This window comes from Aethalodelphis obliquidens, unplaced genomic scaffold, assembly GCF_003676395.1.
Source record: "Aethalodelphis obliquidens isolate GAN/ISIS:26980383/991018 unplaced genomic scaffold, ASM367639v1 scaffold1, whole genome shotgun sequence".
In the NCBI taxonomy this organism is placed as follows: Eukaryota; Metazoa; Chordata; class Mammalia; order Artiodactyla; family Delphinidae; genus Aethalodelphis; species Aethalodelphis obliquidens.
The window spans coordinates 29,236,809-29,264,071 of NW_020837945.1; the positions used below are offsets into that span (position 1 = coordinate 29,236,809).

At 35.9% G+C, this 27,263-nt stretch overlaps 1 protein-coding gene across 1 annotated transcript in view; it reads left to right on the forward strand.

The window, feature by feature from the left end:
- LIPI (lipase I) overlaps nt 1-25,754 on the forward strand; it is an 81,162-nt gene extending 55,408 nt beyond the window's left edge. Inside the window, exon 11 of the mRNA XM_027115719.1 lies at nt 19,879-25,754. Coding sequence (XP_026971520.1) covers nt 19,879-19,966 — 88 coding nt within the window. The 3' untranslated portion in view covers nt 19,967-25,754. The remainder of the gene's footprint in view (nt 1-19,878) is intronic.
- The last annotated feature ends 1,509 nt before the right edge of the window (nt 25,755-27,263 follow it).

Here is a 27,263-nt window from a genome sequence, read left to right on the forward strand (position 1 = left end):
ATGAGCCAAGAAAATTTGAATAATGAGAGTCGTGTTTATAACTTTAACTATGAAACAGAAAAGCAAATTCCAAAACAGCAATAATTTAAAAAATTTGATACTGGCAGAAGAATATATATGCATTTAAGGGAGTAAAAGGAAAACTCCAAAACGTAATTTTGTAGATCATGTGAATAACCTTTCAAGTAATGACACAACAATAAATGACAACTGAAAAAGAGTTTAATGTCTTAATTATAACATACTCAAAATTACTTATAGATATAGTAACATATTAAATATAAAACAGTAAGGAGAAAACATAGGCAAATGTTTATGTATGCAGAATAATGACAGCCAAGACAGAGAAACTAAATGGAAAATATTAATCAATTTGCCTCCATACAAATTAAAAAAATAAAATCTGTATGTCACAAACATTAACAAAAACAAAATAAGAAAACTTATAATGTGTGGGATACAGAATGGCTTTAAATTATTTATATATTAATACATTTTATAAAAATACAGAAAGACACATCTCAGTTAAAACATAGAGAAACATCTTTTTAGTTGCCTTAGTCAAAAAACCTGGGTTCAGCATAGACGTCTTTTTCTGTCACACTCCACATCCAATCATAAAATCTTTTGCCCCTACCTTCTAAACATATCCAGTATTCAACCACAGTCTCAATAAAAGCCAAAGCCCTCACGATGGTTTACAAATCCCACCTGACTCGGGGGCTACACATCCACTATCCCATACCTCTTTGACCTCAGCTCTTCCTTCACTGAACTGGCTCTTTAGATCCAGCATTGCAGGCCTCCTTGCTGTTCCTTGAACAGACCAGGCAGGATCTTTCTTAGAACCTTTGCACGGGCTGTTTCCTCTGCCTGAAAATTGCCTTCCCTAGAAGCCTAACTTTCTCTTCAAGATTTTGCTCAGATGTCATTTTTTCAATATAGCAATCCTACCACTCCTGATCTCCCTGACCTTGCTCAAGTTTTGTTTGTTTTTCCTCAGAGGACTTATAGGTAGTATACTACATACTTATTTATTATGTTTGTTGTTTATTGGTTGTCTCTTCCCATGTAGAATTTAAGTTCCTTGAGGACATTGATTTTATCCATTTTGTTCACACAAGTACTTCAACTGTGCCTGGTACAAAATAGACACTAAGTGAATAGTTGAATGAAGAACCACAGAAATAAATTGACAAAGAGCAGTTTAAAAAATTAAAGGAATAAATGGCTAACAGTCATATTTTAAAATTTGTAACCCCAATAGTATTCAAATAAATTAAAATTAAGGCAATGAGATATATCTCTTCCCAAGATGGAAAAAGAAAAATATCTGTTGTTGCTGAAGTTATACAGAAATTTCCACTGTGTTTCACTGCCGGTAGGTGTGTAAACTTATAAGCACATTCTGGAAAGAATTTAGCAAAATATGTCAAGAATCCTCAAATGTTAATACTTCTAGCCTGTTATTTCTTCTTCTAGAACTTATACTTCAGAGACCAGGTAGCATAGGGTAATGTTCAGAGTGCCTGAGTTTTCACTTTAGTTCAGTTCCTTGCTAGTTCTGTGACCTTGTCAAATTGATTCATCTTTCTGTGTCTCAGTTTTTTAATCTGTAAAATGAGCGTAGTGATAATCAACTTCACTACTAAGGTTAAATATTGTAACATTTATAAAGGATATTGTCTGACATAGAATAAGGGTTACACAAATGTTTGTGAAATAGATACAATATCAGAAATACACATAAATATTTGTATAGAAGAGAACTCTTTTCACAGTCTGATTTATAGTGCTGAAAATTAGAAATAAATTAACTGCTCAACAATGAGGCACTTGATAAATTTATTATGGAGTATCCACAATATGAAATGTTAGGCAATCATTAAAATGGCAAAATTACCATAACATAATGGTTAATGACTCATTTTAATATAATAAAAATATATGTATGCCATAATTAGAAAAAACTTAATGAAATTATTTCCTCTTATAAAGGGACCTTGATAAATTAAATTTATACTGATACTAAATGAAGGACTTTCTTAAGAAGTTGTAATTTGCTGTATACTTTAACAATTATTACTCTTCTTGGTTACTATGTAGAAAAATTAGCATATACTAAAAACTGTAGTGTTTACAAAAAGTGAAATTGTTTAATATTTTAATATTTAAATAAGAAATTGTTTTTGGATTTTGAAGTTGATGATGTGATTTTAAAATTATTTCCATATCTACCTCTTGAATTTTTAAAACTTATAGACTCCTTAAAAACAAAGAGGCAAATAATAGTTTGTGGTAATTATTAGAATTGAGATCTTTGGTTCCTCCAAAAAATCACTGAGGATTTTATATTTTATCTTCGATAAGTAGTTATCTGATTTATAGCTCAAAAAAGAATAGATAGTGACTTCCCTGGTGGCACAGTAGTTAAGAATCTGCCTGCCAATGCAGGGGACATAGGTTCAATCCTTGGTACAGGAAGATCCCACATGCCATGGAGCAACTAAGCCCATGTACCACAACTACTGAGCCTACGCTCTACAGCCCACAAACCACAACTACTGAGCCCATGTGCCACAACTACTGAAGCCTGCATGCCTAGAGCTCATGCTCTGCAACAAGAGAAGCCAGCACAATGAGAAGCCCGCACACTGCAATGAAAGCATTGCTGCAACTAGAGAAAGCCTGCGTGCAGCAACGAAGATGCAACACAGCCAAAAAAATAAATAAAATAAATAAATTAATAAAAAAGTAGATAGATTAAATATTGCCATTTGGGTTTTCTTCATTGTATGCCAGTTTAGGAATAAAATAGGTATCAGTAATCACTAGAGGAATGTAAGTCAAAACCACTTCACACCTATTAGAACGGCTATCATCAAAGAGACAAGAGATAAGTGTTGGCTAGGAAGTGGAGGAAAGGAAACACTTGTGAACCGTTGGTAGGAATGTAAATTGTTGCAGCCACTATGGAAAACAGTATGGAGGTTCCTCAAAAAATTAAAAATAGAAATACCATATGATTCAGCAATTCTACCTTCTGGGTATATATCCAAAGGAAATGAGAACAGGATATTGAAGATTGAAGAGATATCTGTACTCCCATGTTTATTGCAGCATTATTCACAATAGCCAGGATATGGAAACCACCTAAGTATCCATCAAAGGATGAATGGATCAAGAAGATGTGGAGGAGCTTCAAGATGGCGGAAGAGTAAGACGCAGAGGTCACCTTCCTCCCCACAAATACATCAGAAATACATCTACACGTGGAACAACTCCTATAGAACACCTACTGAACGCTGGCTGAAGACCTCAGACCTCCCAAAAGGCAAGAAAGGCCCCATGTACCTGGGTAGGGCAAAAGAAAAAAGAAAAAACAGAGACAAAAGAACAGGGACGGGTTCTGCACCAGTGGGAGGGAACTGTGAAGGAGGAAAGGTTTCCACACACTAGGAAGCCCCTTCGCGGGTGGAGACTGCGGGTGGCGGAGAGGGGAAGATTTGGAGCCGCGGAGGAGAGCACAGCAACAGGGGTGCGGAGGGCAAAGCAGAGAGACTCCCACATGGAGGATCGGGGCACCCGGCACACACCAGCCCGAGAGGCTTGTCTGCTCACCCGCTGGGGTGGGCGGGGCTGGGAGCTTAGGCTCGGGCTTTGGTCGGAGGCAGGGAGAGGACTGGGGTTGGCAGCGTGAACATAGCCTGAAGGGGCTAGTGCGCCACAGCTAGCCGGGAGGGAGCCCTGAAGAAAGTCTGGACCTGCCTAAGAGGCAAGAGACCATTGCTTTGGGGTGCGCCAGGAGAGGGGATTCAGAGCATCACATAAACGAGCTCCAGAGACGGGCGCAAGCTGCAGCTATCACCGCGGACCCCAAAGACAGGCATGAGACACTAAGGCTGCTGCTGCTGCCACCAAGAAGCCTGTGTGCAAGCACAGGTCACTCTCCACACCTCCCCTCCCAGGAGCCTGTGCAGCCCGTCACTGCCAGGTTCCCGTGATCCAGGGACAACTTCTCCGGGAGAACACACAGTGCGCCTCAGGCTGTTGTAATGTCACGTTGGCCTCTGCCGCTGCAGGCTCGCCCCGCACTCCATACCCCTCTCTCCCCCTGGCCTGAGTGAGCCAAAGACCCTAATTAGCTGCTCCTTCAATCCCATCCTGTCTGGGTGGGGAACAGACGCCTTCAGGCAACCTACACACAAAGGTGGGGCCAAATCCAAAGCTGAACCCCAGGATCTGTGCGAACAAAGAAGAGAAAGGGAAATCTCTCCCATCAGCCTCAGAAGCAGTGGATTAAATCTCCACTATCAACATACATAACCCTGCATCTGTGGAATACCTGAATAGACAACGAATCATCCCAACTTGAGGCGGTGGACTTTGGGAGCAATGATATATATATATATATATATTTTTTTTTCCATTTCCTCTTTTTGTGAGTGTGTATGTGTATGCTTCTGTGTGTGATTTTGTCGTTATAGCTTTGCTTTTACCATTTGTCCTAGGGTTCTGTCCGTTTTTTTTTTTTTTAGAATAGTTTTTAGTGCTTGTTATCATTGGTGGATTTGTTTTTTGGTTTGGTTGCTCTCTTCCTTCTTTCTGTTTTTTATTTTTAATAATTATATTTTATTATAATAACTTTATTCTATTTTTAAATTTTTTTCTTATTTTCTTTTTTCTCCCTTTTATTCTGAGCCAAGGGGATGACAGGGTCTTGGTGCTCTGGCCGGGCGTCAGGCCTGTGCCTCTGAGGTGGGAGAGCTGAGTTCAGGACAATGGTCCACAAGAGACCTCCCAGCTCCACATAATATCAAATGGTGAAAAATCTCCCAGAGATCTCCATCACAACACCAAGACCCAGCTCCACTCAATGACCAGCAAGCTACAATGCTGGACACCCTATGCCAAACAACTAGCAAGACAGAAACACAACCCCATCCATTAGCAGAGAGGCTGCCTAAAATCATAATAAGGTCACAGACACCCCAAAACACACCACCAGATGTGGACCTGCCCACCAGAAAGACAAGATCCAGCCTCATCCACCTGAACACAGGCACTAGTCCTCTCCACCAGGAAGCCTACACAACCTGCTGAACAAACCTTAGCCACTGGGGGCAGACACCAAAAACAACGGGAACTACTAACTAGAGCTTGCGAAAAGGAGACCCTAAACACAGTAAGTTAAGCAAAATGAGAAGACAGAGAAACACACAGCAGATGAAGGAGAAAGGTAAAAACCCAAAAGACCAAACAAATGAAGAGGAAACACGCAGTCTACCTGAAAAAGAATTCAGAATAATGATAGTAAATGTGATCCAAAATCTTGGAAATAAAATGGAGAAAATACAAGAAACGTTTAACAAGGACACAGAAGTAATAAAGAGCAAACAAACAGTGATGAACAACACAATAAATGAAATTTAAAATTCTCTAGAAGAAATCAGTAGCAGAATAACTGAGGCAGAAGAATGGATAAGTGACCTGGAAGATAACATAGTGGAAATAACTACTGCAGAGCAGAATAAAGAAAAAAGAATGAAAAGAATTGAGGACAGTCTCAGAGACCTCTGGGACAACATTAAACTCACCAACATTCGAACTATAGGGGTCCCAGAAGAAGAAGAGAAAAAGAAAGGGTCTGAGAAAATATTTGAGAGATTATAGTTGAAAACTTACCTCATATGGGAAAGGAAATAGTTAATCAAGTCCAGGAAGTGCAGAGAGTCCCATACAGGATAAATCTAAAGAGAAACACACCAAGACACATATTAATCAAACTACCAAAAATTAAACACAAAGAACAAACATTAAAAGCAGCAAGGGAAAAGTAACAAATAACATACAAGGAAATCCCCATAAGGTTAACAGCTGATCTTTCAGCAGAAACTTTGAAAGCCAGAAGGGAGTGGCAGGACATATTTAAAGTGATGAAAGGGAGAAACCTACAACCAAGATGACTCTACCCAGCAAGGATCTCATTCAGATTCGATGGAGCAATTAAAACCTTTACAGATAAGCAAAAGCTAAGAGAATTCAGCACAACCAAACCAGCTTTACAACAAATGCTAAAGGAACTTCTCTAGCCAAGAAACACAAGAGAAGGAAAAGACCTACAATAACAAACCCAAAACAATTAAGAAAATGGTAAAGGAACATACATATCGATAATTACCTTAAATGTAAATGGATTAAATGCTCCAACCAAAAGACATAGACTGGCTGAATGGATACAAAAACAAGACCCGTATATATGCTGTCTACAAGAGACCCACTTCAGACCTAGGGACACATACAGACTGAAAGTGAGGGTATGGAAAAAGATATTCCATGCAAATGGAAATCAGAAGAAAGCTGGAGTAGCAATTCTCATATCAGACAAAACAGACTTTAAAATAAACACTGTTACAAGAGACAAAGAAGGACACTACATAACGATCAAGGGATCAATCCAAGAAGAAGATATAATAATTGTAAATATTTATGCACCCAACATAGGAGGACCTCAATACATAAGGCAAATGCTAACAGCCATAAAAGGAGAAATGGATGGTAACACAATAATAGTATGGGACTTTAACACCCCACTTTCATCAATGGACAGATCATGCAAGATGAAAATAAATAAGGAAACACAAGCTTTAAATGACACATTAGACAAGATGCACTTAATTGATATTTATAGGACATTCCATCCAAAAACAACAGAATACACATTATTCTCAAGTGCTCATGGAACAGTCTCCAGAATAGATCATATCTTGGATCACAAATTAAGCCTTGGCAAATTTAAGAAAACTGAAATCGTATCAATTATCTTTTCCAACCACAATGCTATGAGACTAGATATTAATTACAGGAACAATCTGTTAAACATACAAACACATGGAGGCTAAATAATACACGACTTAATAACCAAGAGGTCACTGAAGAAATCAAAGAGGAAATCAAAATATACCTAGAAACAAATGCCAATGAAAACACGACGACCCAAAACCTATGGGATGCAGCAAAAGCAGTTGTAAGAGGGAAGTTTATAGCAATACAATCCTACCTTAAGAAGCAAGAAACATCTCAAATAAACAACCTAACCTTACACCTAAAGGAATTAGAGAAACAAGAACCAAAAAACCCCAAAGTTAGCAGAAGGAAAGAAATCATAAAGATCAGATCAGAAATAAATGAAAAAGAAATGAAGGAAACAATATCAAAGTTCAATTAAAATAAAAGCTGGTTTTTTTGAGAAGATAAACAAAATTGATAAAGCATTAGCGAGACTCATCAAGAAAAAAAGGGAAAAGACTCAAATCAACAGAATTAGAAATGAAAAAGGAGAAGTAACAACTGACACTGCAAAAATACAAAGGATCATGAGAGATTACTACAAGCAACTATATGCCAATAAAATGGACAACCTGAAAGAAATGGACAAATTCTTAGAAAAGCACAACCTTCCGAGACTGAACCAGGAAGAAATAGAAAATATAAACAGACCAATCACAAGCACTGAAATGGAAACTGTGATTAAAAATCTTCCAAAAAACAAAAGCCCAGGACCAGCTGGCTTCACAGGCGAATTCTATCAAACATTTAGATACGAGGTAACACCTATCCTTCTCAAACTCTTCTAAAGTAGAGCAGAGGGAGGAACACTCCCAAACTCGTTCTACGAGGCCACCATCACCCTGATACCAAAACCAGACAAAGATGTCACAAAGAACGAAAACTACAGGCCAATATCACTGATGAACATAGATGCAAAAATCTTCAACAAAATCCTAGCAAACAGATTCTAACAGCACATTAAAAGGATCATACACCATGATCAAGTAGGATTTACCCCAGGAATGCAAGGATTCTTCAGTATATGCAAATCAATCACTGTGATATACCATATTAATGAATTGAAGGATAAAAACCATATGATATTCTCAATGGAGGCAGAAAAAGCTAACAAAATTCAACACCCATTTATGATAAAAACTCTCCAGAAAGTAGGCATAGAGGGAACCAACCTCAACATAAGAAAAGCCATATATGACAAACCCACAGCCAACATCGTCCTCAATGGTGAAAAACTGAAACCATTTCCACTGAGATCAGGAACAAGACAAGGTTGCCCACTCTCACCACTATTATTCAGCTTTGTTTTGGAAGTTTTAGCCACAGCAATCAGAGAAGAAAAAGAAATAAAAGGAATTCAATCGGAAAAGAGGAAGTAAAGCCGTCATTCTTCGCAGATGACACGATACTATACGTAGAGAATCATAAAAATGCTACCAGAAAACTACTAGAGCTAATCAATGAATTTGGTAGAGTAGCAGGATACAAAATTAATGCACAGAAATCTCTTGCATTCCTATACACTAATGATGAAAAATCTGAAAGTGAAATTAAGGAAACACTCCCATTTACCACTGCAACAAAAAGAATAAAATACCTAGGAATAAACCTACCTAAGGAGACAAAAGACCTGTATGCAGAAAACTATAAGACACTGATGAAAGTAATTAAAGACGATACAAATAGATGGAGAGATATACCATGTTCTTGGATTGGAAGAATCAACATTGTGAAAATGACTATACTACCCAAAGCAATCTACAGATTCAATGCAATCCCTATCAAACTACCACTGGCATTTTTCACAGAACTAGTACAAAAAATTTCTCAATTTGTATGGAAACAGAAAAGACCCCGAATAGCCAAAGCAATCTTGAGAAAGAGAAATGGAGCTAGAGGAATCAGGCTCCCTGACTTCAGACAATACTACTCAGTTATAGTAGTCAAGACTGTATGGTACTGGCACAGAAACAGAAATATAGATCAATGGAATAGGATAGAAAGCCCAGAGATAAACCCACACACAGATGGTCACCTTATTTTTGATAAAGAAGGCAAGATTATACAATGGAGAAAAGACAGCGTCTTCAATAAGGTGTGCTGCGAAAACTGGAGAGCTACATATAAAAGAATGAAATTAGAACACTCCCTAACACCATATACAAAAACAAACTCAAAATGGATTAAAGACCTAAATGTAAGGCCAGACACTATAAAACTCCTAGAGGAAAACATAGGCAGAACACTGTATGACATAAATCACAGCAAGATCCTTTTTGACCCATCTCCTAGAGAAATTAAATCAAAACAGAAATAAACAAATGGGACCTAATGAAACTTAAAAGCTTTTGCACAGCAAAGGAAACCACAAACAAGATGAAAGACAACCCTCAGAATGGGAGAAAATATTTGCAAATGAAGCAACTGACAAAGGATTCATGTCCAAAATTTACAAGCAGCTCACGCAGCTCACTATGAAAAAAACAACCCAATCCCCAAACGCGCAGAAGACCTAAATTTCTCCAAAGACATTTCTCCAAAGAAGGTATACAGATTGCCAGCAAACACATGAAAGAATGCTCAACATCACTAATCATTAGAGAAATGCAAATCAAAACTACAATGAGATATCATCTCACACCAGTCAGAATGGCCATCATCAAAAAATCTACAAGCAATAAATGCTGGAGAGGGTGTGGAGAAAAGGGAACCCTCTTGCATTGTTGGTGGGAATGTAAATTGATACAGCCACTATGGAGAACACTATGGAGGTTCCTTAAAAAACTAAAAATAGAACTACCATACAACCCAGCAATCCCACTACTGTGCATATACCCTGAGAAAACCATAATTCAAAGAGTCATGTACCACATCGTGCATTGCAGCTCCATTTACATTAGCCAGGACATGGAGGCAACCTAAGTGTCCATCGACAGATGAATGGATAAAGAAGATGTGGCACATATATATATATATATTATAATACTCAGCCATAAAACAAAACGAAATTGAGTTATTTGTAGTGACGTGGATGGACCTAGAGTCTGTCATACTGAGTGAAGTAAGTTAGAAAGAGAACAAATACCGTAGGCTAACACATATATATGGAATCTAAAAGAAAAAAATAATGGTCATGAAGAACCTAGGGGCATGACGGGAATAAAGACGCAGACCTACTAGAGAATGGACTTGAGGACACAGGGAGGGGGAAGGGTAAGCTAGGATGAAGTGAGAGCGTGGCATGGACATATATACACTACCAAATGTAAAACCAATAACTAGTGGGAAGCAGCTGCATAGCATAGGGAGATCAGCTCGGTGCTTTGTGACCACCTAGAGTGGTGGGATAGGGAGGGTGGGAGGGAGGGAGATGCAAGAGGGAAGAGATATGGGGATATATGTATATGTATAGCTGATTCACTTTGTTATAAAGCAGAAACTAACAACACCATTGTAAAGCAATTATACTCCAATAAAGATGTTAAAAAAAAAAAGATGTGGAAGGGGTGTGTGTGTGTGTGTGTGTGTGTGTGTGTGTGTGTGTGTGTGTGTTTGTGTGATGGAATATTATTCAGCCACAGGGAAGAAGACATCCAGCAGTTTGTGACAACATGGATGAATCTTGGGCACACTATGCTAAGTGATATGTCAGACAGAGAAAGAGAAATACTGTATGATATCACATGTGGAAGCTAAAAAAGCTGAAATTATAGACACAGAAACTAGAATGGTGGTTAACTAGAGCCTGGGAGGTGGAGGAAAAGAGATGTTGGTCAAAGAGTACAAGCTTCCAGTTATAAGATGAATAAGTTCTGGGGAACTAATGTACAGCCGAGTGATTATAGTTAACAGATATTGTATTATATACTTGAAAGTTGCTAATACAGTAGATCTTAAATGCTCTCACCACAAACTAAATGGTAATTATGTGATGTGATGTGATGTGATGTGATGCATGTGTTAGCTAACACTATGATGGTAATAGGTACTATGATAGGTAACTATCATACCTACCTGATTCCAAGTTCACACCCCTCAGGGGGAAAAAAAAAGTTTTAAGGTCCCCCTGCATCTTACCGATTTTGATTGGGCAAGTACATATCTTTGAACCTCACACTGTGCTTGGGGAATTATATTCTTCTCCTTGGCCAGGGAAATAAGTTCTTTCAGTGTTTTATGCTTAACTCTGAGACAAGATGGGATCAAGTTCATCCAAAGTTTATAGATTGAGAGTGGGGTAAAGAATGATGAGAGTAATATTACCCGAAAGGGATAGATGCTTGGTGGCAAAAATAACAGACCACTACAGAGAGACTGAAAATATTTTGATAAGTCAGCAAAACATTAATTAAACATTGATTGTCTGGCTTGTAATATATCTTACTAAACTTAAATATTGATTTAACTAAAAAATATAATTCTGACTGGCCGACACAATTAACTTGTGAATGAAAGCAATAAATGAATAGCTAAGCTAGAGCACTCAAATTCAGATCTTTCAGGGTCTGGATACTTCAAACAATTTGGGGGTAAGTTAGGTTTTTTAAACAGCTATGTTTATAGTTCTGCATGACTATAATGTAATATTTTGACTGACAAGACAATGTGAGATTAAACATTGAAGTAACTCCTCAAATAATTTACTCCAGTATCATGAGGGTTTATGTATAAATTTAGACGTTTGTCCTTTTTCAAATTAATTAAACATTTAAATCTATAATTTTGTAGCTTTGGCCTCTATGCTTTACTTACTTCATGGTAACTTTTGTTAATTTAGTATTTCATTTCATTAAATAGTTTCAATATTCTTTTGAAAATATTATACATGAAGCTTAGATTTAATGAGGGTAAGTATTTGGTTAAGAACAGCCAAAGAACTGTCTTTAGAGAGTAACCTCAGAAAACCAATTTACAGTTATACTATTTGTGCTGAACTCATTAACACTTCATTTTTTGTCTTTTAAACTGCCTGGTTAAAAGGCCAAGGGTACTTTGGGAGAATGTGGGGATTGGAACGCTAGAATTGTGAACGGCGTTTAAAGGTAACAATTTTGGCAAAACTGTTTTACATTTTTACAAAGTTTGTTCACTCATTCTGAAGCCTGTCCCCCATCTTCACTCTGCACAGCCCATTTTCTCGAGGGTCCTCAAATGGTGCTCTAGGTCTGTGTAATGTTGAGAGGTGACACAGATAAAGAATTCCAAAAAATGTCAACAGTGTGAATAGCCACTGTGTGTTTCTATATGTAATGTAAACTATGCCTCATATAAGAATAAGGTTTTAGGATGACTGGAAATGAGCTTCTTTTGTATACCATTAGAGTATTGAACAAAGAGGTTACTATACCTAAATATTTTTAGAAATTCAATATTTTATTTACCATATATAGGGACAAGATACTTTATTCATATTCTACTTCTAAAATTATTTATCTTAGATTAAAATTTTGTTGCAGTTATATAAATTTTTAAAAAATATTTGATAATTAAGATAAGTGATTATCTTTTTTTTTTTTTTTTTTTTTTTGCGGTACGTGGACCTTTCACTGTTGTGGCCTCTCCCGTTGCGGAGCACAGGCTCCGGATGCGCAGGCTCAGTGGCCATGGCTCAGGGGCCCAGCCGCTCCGCGGCATGTGGGATCTTCCCCGACCGGGGCACGAACCCGTGTCCCCTGCATCGTCAGGCGGACTCTCAACCATTGCGCCACCAGGGAAGCCCAGTAATTATCTTTTTAATTTGCCTAAAGTTATGACATAATTTTAAATGGTAATTGTATAATTGGACATTGTAAGCAAGAAATTTCAGGTTATAATCCTAAAAACTACAGCACATATATTTTCACTAACTATGCTGTAAGATACAATTATAGTTATTATGTAAATACCCAATAATTGATACAAATCTTAATAAAATTTGATTAAAAGTACATTACATAAATATATAAATATAAATGCATTTTACAATCAACCTGCGTTCACAAAATAGTTGCTTTTCTTTCTATATTTGCCTTGCAATATGTTCCATATGTTTTCAGTGACATTATATATGTGAAGTATACATTCGGCTCATAGCAGATACTGTTAGACTTCTTTTTTTTTTTTTTTTTTTTTTTTTTGCGGTACGTGGGCCTCTCACTGTTGTGGCCTCTCCCGTTGTGGAGTGCAGGCTCCGGATGCGCAGGCTCAGCGGCCATGGCTCACGGGCCCAGCCGCTCTGCGGCATGTGGGATCTTCCCGGACCGGGGCACGAACCCGTGTCCCCTGCATCGGCAGGCGGACTCTCAACCACTGCACCACCAGGGAAGCCCCCAGATGCTCAGTTAGTAGCAATCCTTTCGTTTCATTTTTATTCCCTTCTTTTGTTTGTCCCCAATTTAACTCTTATTATACCTCCTTTTATCTATAAATACACAGCTCAAGCAATAGACTGGCCCAGCCCATAATTATATGAAAAATATCGGCCTGTTTTGCTGAGGTAATTCATCAATAAAATGCTTTATTCCCAATAAGTCTGTGAAACTATGTCACATTCTCCAACCATAAAAACACTTCTACCTTTTTGTAAAAGTTCCATTCATTAATACTTTGTAAACTTCTTATCCAAACTCTCTATTCACTTCTACCACACTTCCCACTCTTATAATGTAGTGATCAGAATCCTCACCCATCAGAGTTTTGGGGGTATAGGAAGACTCTCAGCAGAGTTAAGAACTTCAGAAAAAGAAATCTGCATTGATTGCAAATTTATCTCATAAAGTGGAATTTATCTTGTGAGTTATTTGCCCTAAACTCAATTTAACCTTCTCCTTTAGGGAACTAGTAATATAAGAAGGAGGATTTTTAGTTTTTTTCCCAAGATGCATGTTTTGGATGATGCATGTGATTTAAGGAAACATTATTGTGTACAAAGGATTGATTACTTCTTCGAAAGGATATCCCAGAGAAGTTTGTTTTAATATTAGTGAACTTCTTTCAAGATGAATTATAGTGGTTAAATTTATTTAGCATCTACTACATCCCAAATGCTATTTTTACAATTTTTGCAACAACTCCATGAGTTAAGTATTTTCTTTGTTTTACTAGTAAGGGAACAGAAACTCAGAGGCTTTATAACATGTCTAAGGTTTCTCAGCTGAGAAGTGCCTTTGCAATGACTCGAAGCCAAACTTTTCTTGGCTTTTTTCATTTGTTGTTTTCTTTGCTTTTAGTTGCTGCTCTTTTTATAGGAATAACAGTTTTTCACTAATTAATATAGTCAATTATTCCCACTGTGGAACATTTGGAAAATTTAATTCATATATAATCCCACAACTAAGAGATAACACTTAATATTTTGTCATACTTACTTATAGTCACACATGCTACAGTTGAATCATGAATTTAACTATTTACATTGAATTATAAGCAGGCTTTTTGTGTAGAATCATGCAGCTTATTCACTACAATAATAGCCTCAAGGGTCACTGTTCACACAGATAATAATGTGACCACATTGGACTTGGAGCTGTGCAACATCATGTACCTGGTTATAAGCAATTTTTCTCTTTTTAACTGTAAGTTAATGACTCAATATATTTCATCTTTTGTAGAATATTCAACTTAGATTTTCCTTTATGTTGAATACTTTTTCCCCAATTTTTGTTTTTCATAAACAGTATCCATGTATAGACAACTATCTGCACTTTAAACAAGTGCCTTTTTTATATTCATAGAAAGAACATTTTCAAATCTTTTACCTCACCACATGATGTTCACACCTTGACACAGAATGTCGGTGACCCAACAGTCATAGGTTGCTCCATTTATTTCTCTTTTTCAAGTCACTTATAAGAGGAAAAGAAAGTGTAAAGGCAGACAGGTATGTCCACTATTATATTTGATTCACTGTCTCCTTAATCTTGTTTTACACAGACAAATGTTATATACAACTCCTTCATTGGTTAAGTAAGAAATGCGGTAAAGTCATTGGGATAGGCCACAGAGAAAAAAAATAAGCATGCATGTCATTTTAATTTTTATGTAAAATCTAAACAGTGGATAGACTATGAAAATTTACTAAATTTACAAAATTTACATGCAATTACTTCTACTCAGGGGGAAAAAAACCTAAAATACATTTTGTGGGTGGTTGACAAAACTCTTAACATTCCCTGTTGGCTGTGAATGCTAACAGATGCTTGGATGAAATATGTGCTTTAAAGTTTAATTACCTAGATAATTGCAGTAACCATTTAGTTGCTTTTCCCATTTAGATCTGTCCATACAGATAATGTGCAATTAATGAGAATTAGCACTGCCAAATCATTGGGAATGTGAGTTATAAAAATATGATGCCTTATGGTCCAGACTAAACTGTATATCTACTCAATCAGTAATTAGCTATCTGTAACAAACTATGATAGAGACTACACAAACAACATAGTTCTTCTGAGCTTTTCCAGTGGACTAGGCTTTCAAACTTAGGAACTGAGAGGAATATTCAAGTGGAGGTACCTGGATGACTTCCTGAGAAAAGGTGAACTAAATCTACTTTTAAAAACTTTACTTAAGTAAAATGTACTCTTTTTGGTATACAGTTCTATGAGTTTTAATAAGTGCATAGAGTCATATAACCACCACCACAATTAAGATACAGAACATTTCCATCAATCATAAAAACTGCCTTGTGCTGCCCCTTTATTTTCAACTCCCCATGCCCACTCTCTGACAACCTCTGCACCTAGATTTGCCCTTTCCAGAACATTATATAAATGGAATCATATAGTATGTTGCCCTATAAGTGTGGCTTCTTTCACTTTTAGACAATTAAAACTCATCCATGTTGTTGCCTATATCAGTGGAATGTTATTGCTGAATAGTATTTTATTGTATGGATATACCACAGTTCCTTTATCCATTCACCAGTTGGAGGAAATATAATTTGTTCATAATTTTTGATATCTGTCCATGACCAAAGCCAACATAAATATTTGCCTGCAGGTTTTTATGTGAACATACGTTTTCGTTTCTCTTAGATAAACACCTAGAAGAGAGACTGTGGGGTCATATTGTGAGTGTATGTTTAACTTTATAAGAAACTGACAGACTTTTCCAAGGTGACTGTACATTTTGTATTCCCACTGGCACTTATCAGAGTTCTACTGCTCTCTTACACCAAAAACTGCACCTTCAACAGTTTTTTTGTTGTTTGTTTTTTATTTTTGCTGTTCTAATACTTGTGTAGAGGTAGCTCACTGTGTTTTTAATTTGCATTTCTCAAATGACAAATGATGTTGATGACCTCTGCCGTTTAATTGAGGGTATCTGCATCTTTAAATTTAATGTAATTGTAGATATATTTGGGTTTAAATCTATCATCTTGCTATTTTGTTTTCTGTTTGTCCCATCTGTTCTTTGTTCCTAATTTCTCATTGTCTGCCTTCTTTTGGTAAATTGAGGAGTCTTATGATTACATTTGATCTTCTTTGTGGGTTTATTATCTATAACTGTTTATTTTAGTGGTTTCTTTGGGGTTTATATTATAATCTTTATTTTATCATAGTGTACCTTCAAGTGAATTTTACTACTTTACATATAACATGAGAGCCTTACAGTAGTATACTTCCATTTCTCTCTTGTGCTGTTATTGGCATACATTTTAATTATACATATGCTAAGATTTCTATAATACAGTGCATCACTTTTCTTCAAAGAGTTATGTCCATTAAAGATACATAAATCATTAGGAAAAGTCTTATATATTTTTTCCATATCGTTACCATTCCTGGTGCACTTCTAACCCTTATGTAGATGCGTATTTCCATCTGGTATAATTTATCTTATAACAAAAGGAGTTCCTTTAAGATTTTTTTGTAGGATCTGATAGTTGTGAATTCTTTCAACTTTTGTGTGTCTGAAAAAGTCTTTATGACGTCTTTATTTTGAAAGATAATTTCTCTGTGTATAGAATTCTAGTTTGATGGTTGTTGTTTTACTTTCAGTACGTTAAGAATGTTGCTGTACAGTCTTAGACCATGCATTGATCTTAATGAGAAATATACTACTATCCTTCCTTTGTTCCTATGAGGAAAATAAGCCTCTTTTCTCTGGCTGGTTTTAAGATTTTCTCCTTATCACTGATTTTAAGCAGTTTGATTCGATGTGGCTTTTTGGAATTTTTTTTCATATCTCTTGTGTTTACTGTTTGACCTTATTGGATCCATGGGTTTACGGATTTCATCAGATTTTATGTAAATTTTTAACTCTTTTTGAAATATCTTTTTCTATGCCCCTACTCTCTCCTCTCCCTTCAAGTTTATTAGGCTGCTTGAAGTTGTCCCACAGTTCATTGATACTCTGTGAAGTTCTAAATTTCATTTACTCCCTACATTTCATTTTGAATAGTTTCTGTTGTTGTGTCTTCAAGTTCACTATTCTTTTCTTCTGCAATGTCTAAGTTGATATTTATCCTATCCGGGGTATTTTTCAACTCAGATATTATAGTTTTCACCTATGGAAGTTTGATTTGACTCTCTTAATATCTCTTATGTCTCTACCTAGCTATTTGAACATATGAAATACAGTTATAATAACTCTTTGAATACCTTTGTCTGCTGATTCTCACATCTATGCTAGTTCTCGGGTGGTTTCAGTTGGTTGACCCTCATATGGTTCCATTTTCCTGCTTCTTTGCATGCTTGGTAATTCTTGATGAGACACCAGACATTGTGTATTTCATCATGTTAGGTGCTCCATATTTTTGTATTCTTATAAATATTCTTCAGGTTAATTCTCAAGATGCTGTTAAGTTACTTTTAAACAGGTTGATTCTTTGAGGTCCTGCCTTCAAGGTGTTTTAGGCAGGACTGGAGTAGTGCTAAGTTTAGGGTTAATTACCCCCACTACTGAGGCAAGACCATTCTATTCTTTTTACCTGATCATCTGGCAGGTAGGAACAGACACCTTTGTTAATTATGGGAACCTTATCCTAAGTAAGTTTTAAAAATACTAGATGCATAGATGTGGTGATATGTTGTACAAAAGCCCTAGGGAGCTTTTTTAAATAAAGAAGCATGTCTATTCCCTGTAATTTGGTAGAATATATATGGATTAAAATTAAAAGCTAATTGTATTTGAATTTTAGAGAGATTTTTTAACACTTGGATTTCTTCTATTATTTTTTATTAAAGTTTATACTTTATCAATGTACTGTGCTCATTTCTGCTAATTTGTGGTAAACAAAGCATTAGAAATGCAATATTCAGTGCTCTTTTTTTAAATTAAAAAAATCCACTAAATAGTCTTCTTCCTATGATAGTTCAACATATATCACATAGTTTTTTCTAAATTATAGAGTTTAAAAATTTTGATTCGGGGAGAAGGAACTATTAATAACATAGGATAAATGATCTCAAAATCAGAGTCCTGGCAGTAGAACCAGATAGGCTTTTCACAATGTAAAAACAAAGAAAATTAATTTTTCTCATATGTTTTGGTAAAATTTCACTTTGGTAGGCGTAATGAACCTGACTAAACTGTTTTGTAATGCTTGCAGAAGCTTTGTAAAATGTGGAATATTTAATAAAAATATACATTTACTATATTGAACATATTTCAATGGTAACAGGGTTATGAGCTTTTGTTTTTTTGTAGAAAATAAGAGCACACTTGCCATAATATTGTATTATGAATATGTGAATAGAACAATTACTTAATGACTGAGGTAATTTATTAATAAGTCTAATAACACCCTTGTCCTATGATGACAACTTAAAAATTAGGTGGATCAGGGATATCCATAACACTGAAGGCTCACTCACTGAATAAAGGCTGTAGCAGGCTAGATTAAAAATTGACATAAGTATATATGTATTTGTTAGGGGAAGTGGTAAAGTCATTCTTCCACTTATTTCTTAATAATGGAGAAAGGATTATATCTGAGTTTTCGATTATGTTCTGAACTCCGACAGTTTAACGAAAAGCTACTTTTGCTAATATCTAAGAATCAGAATCTTATCAGATTGAGGTACTGTCATTTCATATTTACTTCTATACTATTAAAATTAAAATTCCTAGATGCATTTATTATTTCAAGTGGAAAATATTGTAGTATTCTATATCAGCTTTTAGAATTAAAGATGAATATGTTCATATTTTACTACTTTTCAAATATTAGCAGATATAGGAAATTGATTTAAAATGGAAGAATTTAACCTAACAACACTGTTGATATTTTTAAAACATGTTCAACGATGTCTTAATCCAGATAGAAGGAGACAGACAGCAATATATCTCTTGAACTAGAGCAGTGCATATGTCAAATAAAGGCGAACTACCAGCACCTGTGCAGTTGAATTGCTCCCTTTTCCTTGACTAAGTTAGTATGGCTGATACAGGAAATTTCCATTTATTACACCACTTTTTCCTTTAGCTCCTTTCCTGAATTTTGACCAATCTTTGCTTATTCTAGTTGATTGCTTTTTTGAAGTTTTCAAGACACTAACAGGAAGATAAATCACGAGACAAGATGCCTGATTCACCACAGTGACGTGACTTCTCAGAAACCTTCAAATACTAAATACACAATTTCTCCAAGATATAGAATACTTTAAATGTTATTATTTCCATTTTAGCAGGTGGCAGAGGATTGATTAAAATATTTGGCAAAATTGTCTGTGCAATTCAGCCCAACTCTTCCATGGTGGCTTTCATGGTAGAAGAAGTGGCCCAGCCACTAAGAGTTGAGTTCAGGTTTCAGCTATTTCAGTATCCAAAAGTATTTCCCATTCAATGTAAGTTTTCCAGTGAAGCAGCAAAGAGAGAAGATGTTGAAGCACAGAGAATTTTTTCTTTCTCACAAATACTGTGTCTATTCATCCCTATGTAGACAAATTAGATGGAGTAGAAATGATCCCAGAGGTTTATCTCAACTCCCTGCATTTAGAGAACTAGTTAGTCACAGGCATAGGGTATTCCAATATTTATGAGAAGAAAATAAATTTGCTGTTTTACTAATAGTTATTTTTTTCTCTCTGTTTTTCTCTTTCACAGACCACCACTATGCACTTATAATTTTGTACTTAAAGAAAGTGAGGAAATATTTCTCAGTCCAAATACATGCACACCAGATGAAATATAAAATGCCTTCTTCTATCAGATGTAACAACTTGTTTGTGAATTAAAGAACTTGTAAATGGAAACAACACAATTAGTATTTCTTTCAGAATGCATTGTTCAATCTGAAATTCAGATATTTCTACTTCTTGAATAAATTTTTAAGAATCAAAAATATAGAATATTTTTAAATGCATATGCTAAAGCATTCTGAATATATTTTAAAAGCTATTTATTTCTGTTTACCTTAATCAAATGTTTCTCATTGAACGTTTCCTTAATTACTTAGTATTAATAGATAATATGTCTTTAGAAGAAGAGAGAAGCTTATTGCTTCAACACACTGTCTAAATAGTATCATTCTCCGCTCAGAATGCAGTAATAAATGAATTTTTTTTAAATTTGTAAATTTATCATTTTGAGAAGTCACTTGGATTAATGTAAATCTTGTAAACATAAATACACCTTCTGTTTAGTGAGCTGTTTGGCATTTTGTAATGCTTTGTAAATAAAGGCTTTGTTTCTGTGGAGCACAATAATCTATGGGCCTGAAATCCTTAATGTCAGATCTGGGGTCTACCATTTACTAATGGTGTGATCTTGAGTAACAAAATTTACCTCACCATGTTGCAGTTACCTAAGAATCTTTGTGAAGATTGATTCAACACTTTGACTAGTGTCTGCCCATAGTGATAATAATAATAAAAATAATAACAGCTAACGCTTACATACATCACTGTATTCTTGGCATAATTTGATACTTTATATACATCAATTCATTTAATCCCTACAAAAGCCCTATGAGATTGGCCTTGTTATCTCCACTGATGAAGAAACAGAGGCACAGAAATGTTAACTAATTTACCCAGGATTGGGTAGTTGTGTCCTTATACGATTATGGCCCACTCTAACGGACTCATTTTAATTTAATCACCTCTTTAAAGACCCTGTCTCTAAATATATTCACATTCTGAGGTACTGGGAGTTAGGGATTTAACATATGAATTTTGGGGGTAAAAAGTTCATCTCATAATACCTTCTATCACTCATTAGCTCCACAGTGATGACCTTTGTGTAATGACATTTGAAGGTGAATTGGGACCATTATTGGTGCCTACCTGGAAAACACTGACGTGTAAGACCCTTGATGTATTATATGTGTGTTCCAGGCAGAAACAAGTAGAAGGCTCTTCACATTTTGCTTAGGGATTTAAGCAGTGCTGCCTGCACCTCTACTGTCTGTCAGTCCTTCTTGAAAATAGCTCCTTCAGGTTCTGCCTCAGCCCTTCACTCTACAGGCCTCTGACTCCAAGCAATAGATACTTCTCTCTCCTCTCTGTCACTTGGGCATTTGCTCACAAACTTCCCACATTCTTAAACAAAACCACGGACGCTTATGTAATTTCACTTTTCTAATCCCCCTCAAATAGTTTGTCAGATATCCCCAGAAATTTTGAATCTCAGTTTGTGACATTTAAAATTAAATAAAATGCATTCGAGATACGTTCCTAGGGGCAGAAATCCTGCTCCAGTATTTGTGACTGCTTAGGACCTCTGGGTAGCAGAGAAACAGTACCCGACTTGTCCCACAGCACATTAAATTAGGGCCCTGTAATCATCGTAAGAAAACTTCCTTGTCATAAGTGATGGAATCTTTCACAGATAAGTTGAAGATATAAACTTATGAAATGTTTATAGGTTTTCCTATTGCATTACCTTCACCAGTGTCCTAATACCCTCTACTTTTTTTAAGATGAACAATGAAAGGAAACCTTTGGAGCCTGTCTTCAGGGTGAGGGAAGTAAACTCCTCTGATCCACAAGTCTTCAAGCAATACTTTTAATCATCTTTGTTTTTTTCCAAATTTGTAGAAATCATAGATCAAAAATAGTAGTAAGAGGGAAAAAATTAACTGTTTGAACGACTGTGATGAAGCACAGGTATTTTTATAGCAATTATCTAGGACAACAGAAGGAACAGATAGCCATTACGCACAAAATGCGTTACACCAGGCTGCTTTGAAGACATGCTGCTCTGGGTCAGATACAGAAAGCTACAGAGAGAGGAGTTGTTTAAGTTCTTTATCCTTCAGGATGCCTACTTGGCATGCGTCATAGTCTCGAACTCAACATTGTCGTTCAAAGTCCTCTCAACAACATATAGTGTATTTTTAAGTTAATTTGAGGATTTATCTAATTAAATAACATGTTCCATATTTTACTGATGTGCCCTCTTTGTGTTTCCATTGAATAATAAACATTTTATTAAAAAAATAAATCCCCAACACAGCAACAAATCATACTTTGCTACACAAAATAGTTGACTGAAATTTTAAGTGGACATAATCAAAGGGCAACTAGATTTTGTTTGTTTTAACAAACTACAATTTAAAAAAATTGCACCATTCAGATAAGTTGCAATACCAATCTAATTTACTGGATAATTGTTTAATTGTGTGTGTGTGCCCATTATTGACAAGGCACAATTATGTAAGCTTACAATCAGCCGTAATCATAAAAGTGTTGTCGCGAGTCATAACATTTATGGTCTATGCATTAATCCTGTTTTTTCTAATAATAATAATAGCAAGTACATAATGAGTAATTACTATATGCCAGTCTGTGTTTTAAGTCTTTCATTTGCAATATTTCATTTAGTCCTTACAAATGCCCTATCAGGTATGTTATTTTATCACCTTCAGTGACTAAGGGGAGAAATAGAAAAAAAAAAAAATCCTTCAGACTATTACTTTCAATACTTGAAAGATATATTTGTTGTGTTTTGATAGTTATCTATTGGGTATTTATTAGGCATCCTGTAAATGTTTGTGAATGGGTGAACAGGAAGTCAAATGCTCTCAATAAAAAGCACAGGACAAAGGGGGAAGCCCGGCCCTGAGAAACTGTGATGTGGCCAGTGAGTGCCTGCCAAAGCCATGAAGCTTGCTGCACGGGAACATCCCAGCAAGTCATAAGACACATGTGCTGGTTTTCTGGTCTGTGCTTTCAGGATCTTAGGATGAAGATGCTGCTAAAAGTTACCAAATACCTGAATCCTTCCCCAAGATAGTATAACCTGCCTCTCCAAGTGGCATAAACAGAATTGTCAGAGGACATTAGGGGATGCCATTGGAGTTATGAAATGTAGGACTTCAGTGCACAGAGAGCATTTTCATTCATAATTTCTTTTATCCTATGAACATGTGGTACATGAAAAAAGAAGGATATATGGGAGGTTGAACAGCTGGTTATGCAGATGGTGTTGATGAGTTGAATTTGGATTTCTGTACCATGGCTTGAGTTTCTGGAATGTGAGGCTCTTGGCTGGGGGTAGGATTACATATCTCACAGGGACATGGAACAATGTGTTTGCATGTAGGCTAGCAGTCATGATTAAAGTGCTTTAAATGGAACATAATATTGCAGAAAGTGTTTGAAGATTCAAAGCAACAGATCATTCACCCAGATTCACTAGGACCCTTTGAAAACTCTTCCAGATTTCCTATTGATCCCCATCAGCACCTTCCAGCTCTTTAACTCAGGTTTACCCTTGCACCTTCCTTCACGCTTGGGCCCTTTCTTGGCCTTTTCCATGGTTAACTTGTTATCTCTCCCAAACTCACTCCTTCCTTTGCTTTTGCCTCCTCCTCTGTTCCCCAAAGATGCTATTTCATGTCTCTGTTACAGCATAGGGTATTATAACTCTTTGCTTACTTGTTCATATCCATCACTAGAATGTGATCTTCCTGAGAGTAAGGAATTTTGTGTTATATATACATTTTTGTATTTTCAGGGTCTAGGTGAATGCCTGGTTTGTTTCAGGGGCTCCATAAACATCTGTTGGATGATAAATGCAAAATTAAATATATGAAGCAGTAAGTTTCTTTTTGGCTTAGCTGGGTAGGAGTGGGCAGACACCAATGATTGCTGGCTACTTAGAAGAACAAAATGTTTCAAGTGGTTCTGGTTAGAGATCAGAGAGCCCTCACGAAGATAATTTAAGATTATTTTTGTCTTACATTCTTTTCTAAGAATGCAGTAAAACCAGATTTGATTTTAATATTAGACCATGTTAGTCAAGACAATTATAGTATTTAAGAATAATTTGCATTTAGAATTAAAAAGTTCTTTTACATATATTGTTAAAGTATTAAAATATTAACATTCTAAACACAGATGAATTATAAATTTTAGGTTTTTCCTTAATAACTCTCTGGGAAAAGAAACAATTTGAAGGTTAAAAAAAAAAGTCTACTGCAGGCATAGATCCTGAAATCATTGGAACTTTGTCAGTGGAACCTGTCCTAAGTTTTCAAAGGAGTTTTTACTCTCTAATATTTATTAGTGTTGTGTTTCTTTTTAACACTTGGTAGTAGAGGTGTTTAATTAGGAAAATGTCTATGGAAAAAGCTTTTTCAAGATAAGAGTTGTCAAAATTAATGAAGAGTGAAGAACTAGAAAGTGGGTTTACTCCTAGCAGAATACTCTTTAAATGGGGGATATGGGATGAGAAAGAGAGAGAGTGACAAAGAGAATCAGAATTTATTAAAAGTAATATTATTTTAATGTTTAAAGTAAATGTATTCTCAGAACCATGTGACCTGGGTCACTTCCCACAAGAAACTTTCCATCTAAATGCCAAGATACAGTTTTTGTTAAATAATGAGTTACTGAACATAGGGACTATCTTATTTCAACCTTATTTTCCCACAGCCTGTACCAAAAAACACTTGATCAATATTTATAGATTTGAATATAGGCACAGTCTTTCACATATGGTAAATGAAAATTATTTGAAAGACACCCCAGTGTTAGGGTGCTGGCAACCAACAGTGCTGGATTCACCCTTATCTCCCTTCCCATTGAACGAGTCAAGGAAATACACAGAATCTAGGTTTGAAAATCTCTGCAATCTAGGAAAACTGTTCACAATCTTCCAAACTTCAGGAGGAAACTATGATAATCAAAGTCAAACAGGACACTGAGGCAGACAGTTGAGCTGAGAATAAGGAGGAAGAGGTTGACCCACTGCTCTGTGATTCCATTTCACTTTCCAACTAGAGGTATATGGTCATTTATCTACTGGGAAGTAATTACTTTCTGAGAGCAAGAAAATTTTCACACTCTCCTCCATTATTTCACTTTCCAGTCATCAGGAGTCCCCAAGTCCAGGAACATTATGCTGTTGGAAACAAATACAGACAGGCAATGATGGTCTGCCACCTGTGGTAAATTTTTTTTTTCAGTAATGGCCCGCAATTTGTTCAAATCTCCCTGTAACCATTCCTGTAGATAAGCCCCTCAAACCCTTCCTGTAGGCTTGAACATATGTCTTAATTTGGACACTGGTACAATAACGAAATGTGATGCAAGCTGAGTCCTGAAAAGTACCTGATACCATTGGATCCCAGAGACCTCAGTGGAAATGCCCAAGCTCGTCTCCTGGAAGGATGAGACACCAAACGGAGGAGAACTGAAACACCCCAGCCAACAAACGCCATCGAAAGGACTGACCACAGACACAGAGGCTGGCAGAGCTGGCCCAGACCTGAAGAAACACACAACCAACCCATGAAGTCATGAACTCTAAATAAAGCGGTGGTTGTTTTAGACACTGTTTTGGGACGGTTTGTTATACAGCAAAAGTTAAGCAATACACTTTCTGAAACTTGAAATAGGCAGAGCATGGATGACAGCAAGAAAAACTGTGTATTTTATATATATAATTGTTAGATAACAAACAAAATATAATATGTATCTTATAGAAGAATGTTATATAGGATACTTTAGTATAACATATTACAATAAAATATATTACCACCATCTGCAAACAATGTCGTGAGTTCTCCTTTCCAAAGTTATTAGATGATAATGCTGTCTACAAACAAAACACAATAGAGTAAACTACCCTCATAACGTAAGAATGTAGTAGAGTGGTAGAATATAAAAGAATACACAGAAATTAATAACTTCCCTATATTATTAGCTAGAAAACATTGAAAATACAATTATAAAAGAGATCTACTTCACATTTGCAATGAAGTATAGTATACCTAGTTTGTTATTTTTTATAAAACTTTAATTTTTATGTTTATAAACCTATCAATTATAGAAAAATGGAAAAATAAGTAAAATTTACAATCATAAAATCTTATCCCTGTGAGCATTTTTCTTAATTTCTCTCTCCCCACTTCACTGATTCACTCCAAACATGTATCTCTGTATAAAAAGGTACATTGAAAGATTTTTTAGATCATATTTGCCAGGAACTTAGAAATCCCTGAGACATTTCCTTACTTGCAGGCTAACAAATTTCTCTGCTATAGTTTCATGGATGCTGGCTGAAGATATATGATTTCTGACTCAGAGAAAAAAATAACCTCACAATAGCATAGGCTGAGTATCCAACTCTGACAGCTCCAGCTCTCACAGGGCAACACAAAGTGGGCCAAGTGATGCGTGAACACTGCAGTGCAGGAGAGCAACCCAAGCTTAGGGACGCTGATGCACTTCACTTGCAGAACTTTTCCCCAGAGGGAGGCATTATCTGTATTATACTGTATAGTAAACAAATCTTTTCTTTGCTCCAGAAGGAGACATGGTTTATATTCTACGGCTGTTTTCTTTATAGACATTCTCAAAGACAGTCAAGAACTAGGAGGTCAGTGCCTGCAACCTGTGCAGAAACGAAAGAGACCCCAAAATTGTATCTACATTCCTCCCACCACCGCCTACAAAATCCTGTTTTTCAAAAAAAGAAAAACAACAAGTTTTTAAAATACATAACACTATGCCTTTAATGTGCTATCATATTCTGAAATGGTATTAAAAATTAATTTCTGAGTCTAGAAGCTTAATATAAATTTGATTTTATTTAGTACCACTCTAAATAGTAATAATTATAATAACTATGAGATATGAACTTTATAGTATTAAGAAAAAAATAACAATATATTGTGAGGTGACGTACAAATAAAGCCAGTCATTTCTAGTTGTAACAGTGTAGCGATTATTTTCTGCTGTAAAATTGATAGACGAAAAAGAAAAAGAGATTAGAATAAATGAACTCAATGGTAAATTTTCAAATGTAGGTGGGGCAAGAGGAATTGGTTTCTGATTAAAAAAAAGAGAATCTCAACAGAAATGCCCATGAAGCACCATCCCTTCATGGTGAGAACTGCCGGAATATCAGAACATCTAAATCAGTGAGAACTCTGTGGAGTCCTGTATGTACCAACTGTTATGGTTTAGGAGCAATCAAAGTTAAACTTAACATGGAACACCCACATTCAAGGCTACCAAGCTAAAGCTAAGGAATCCAGT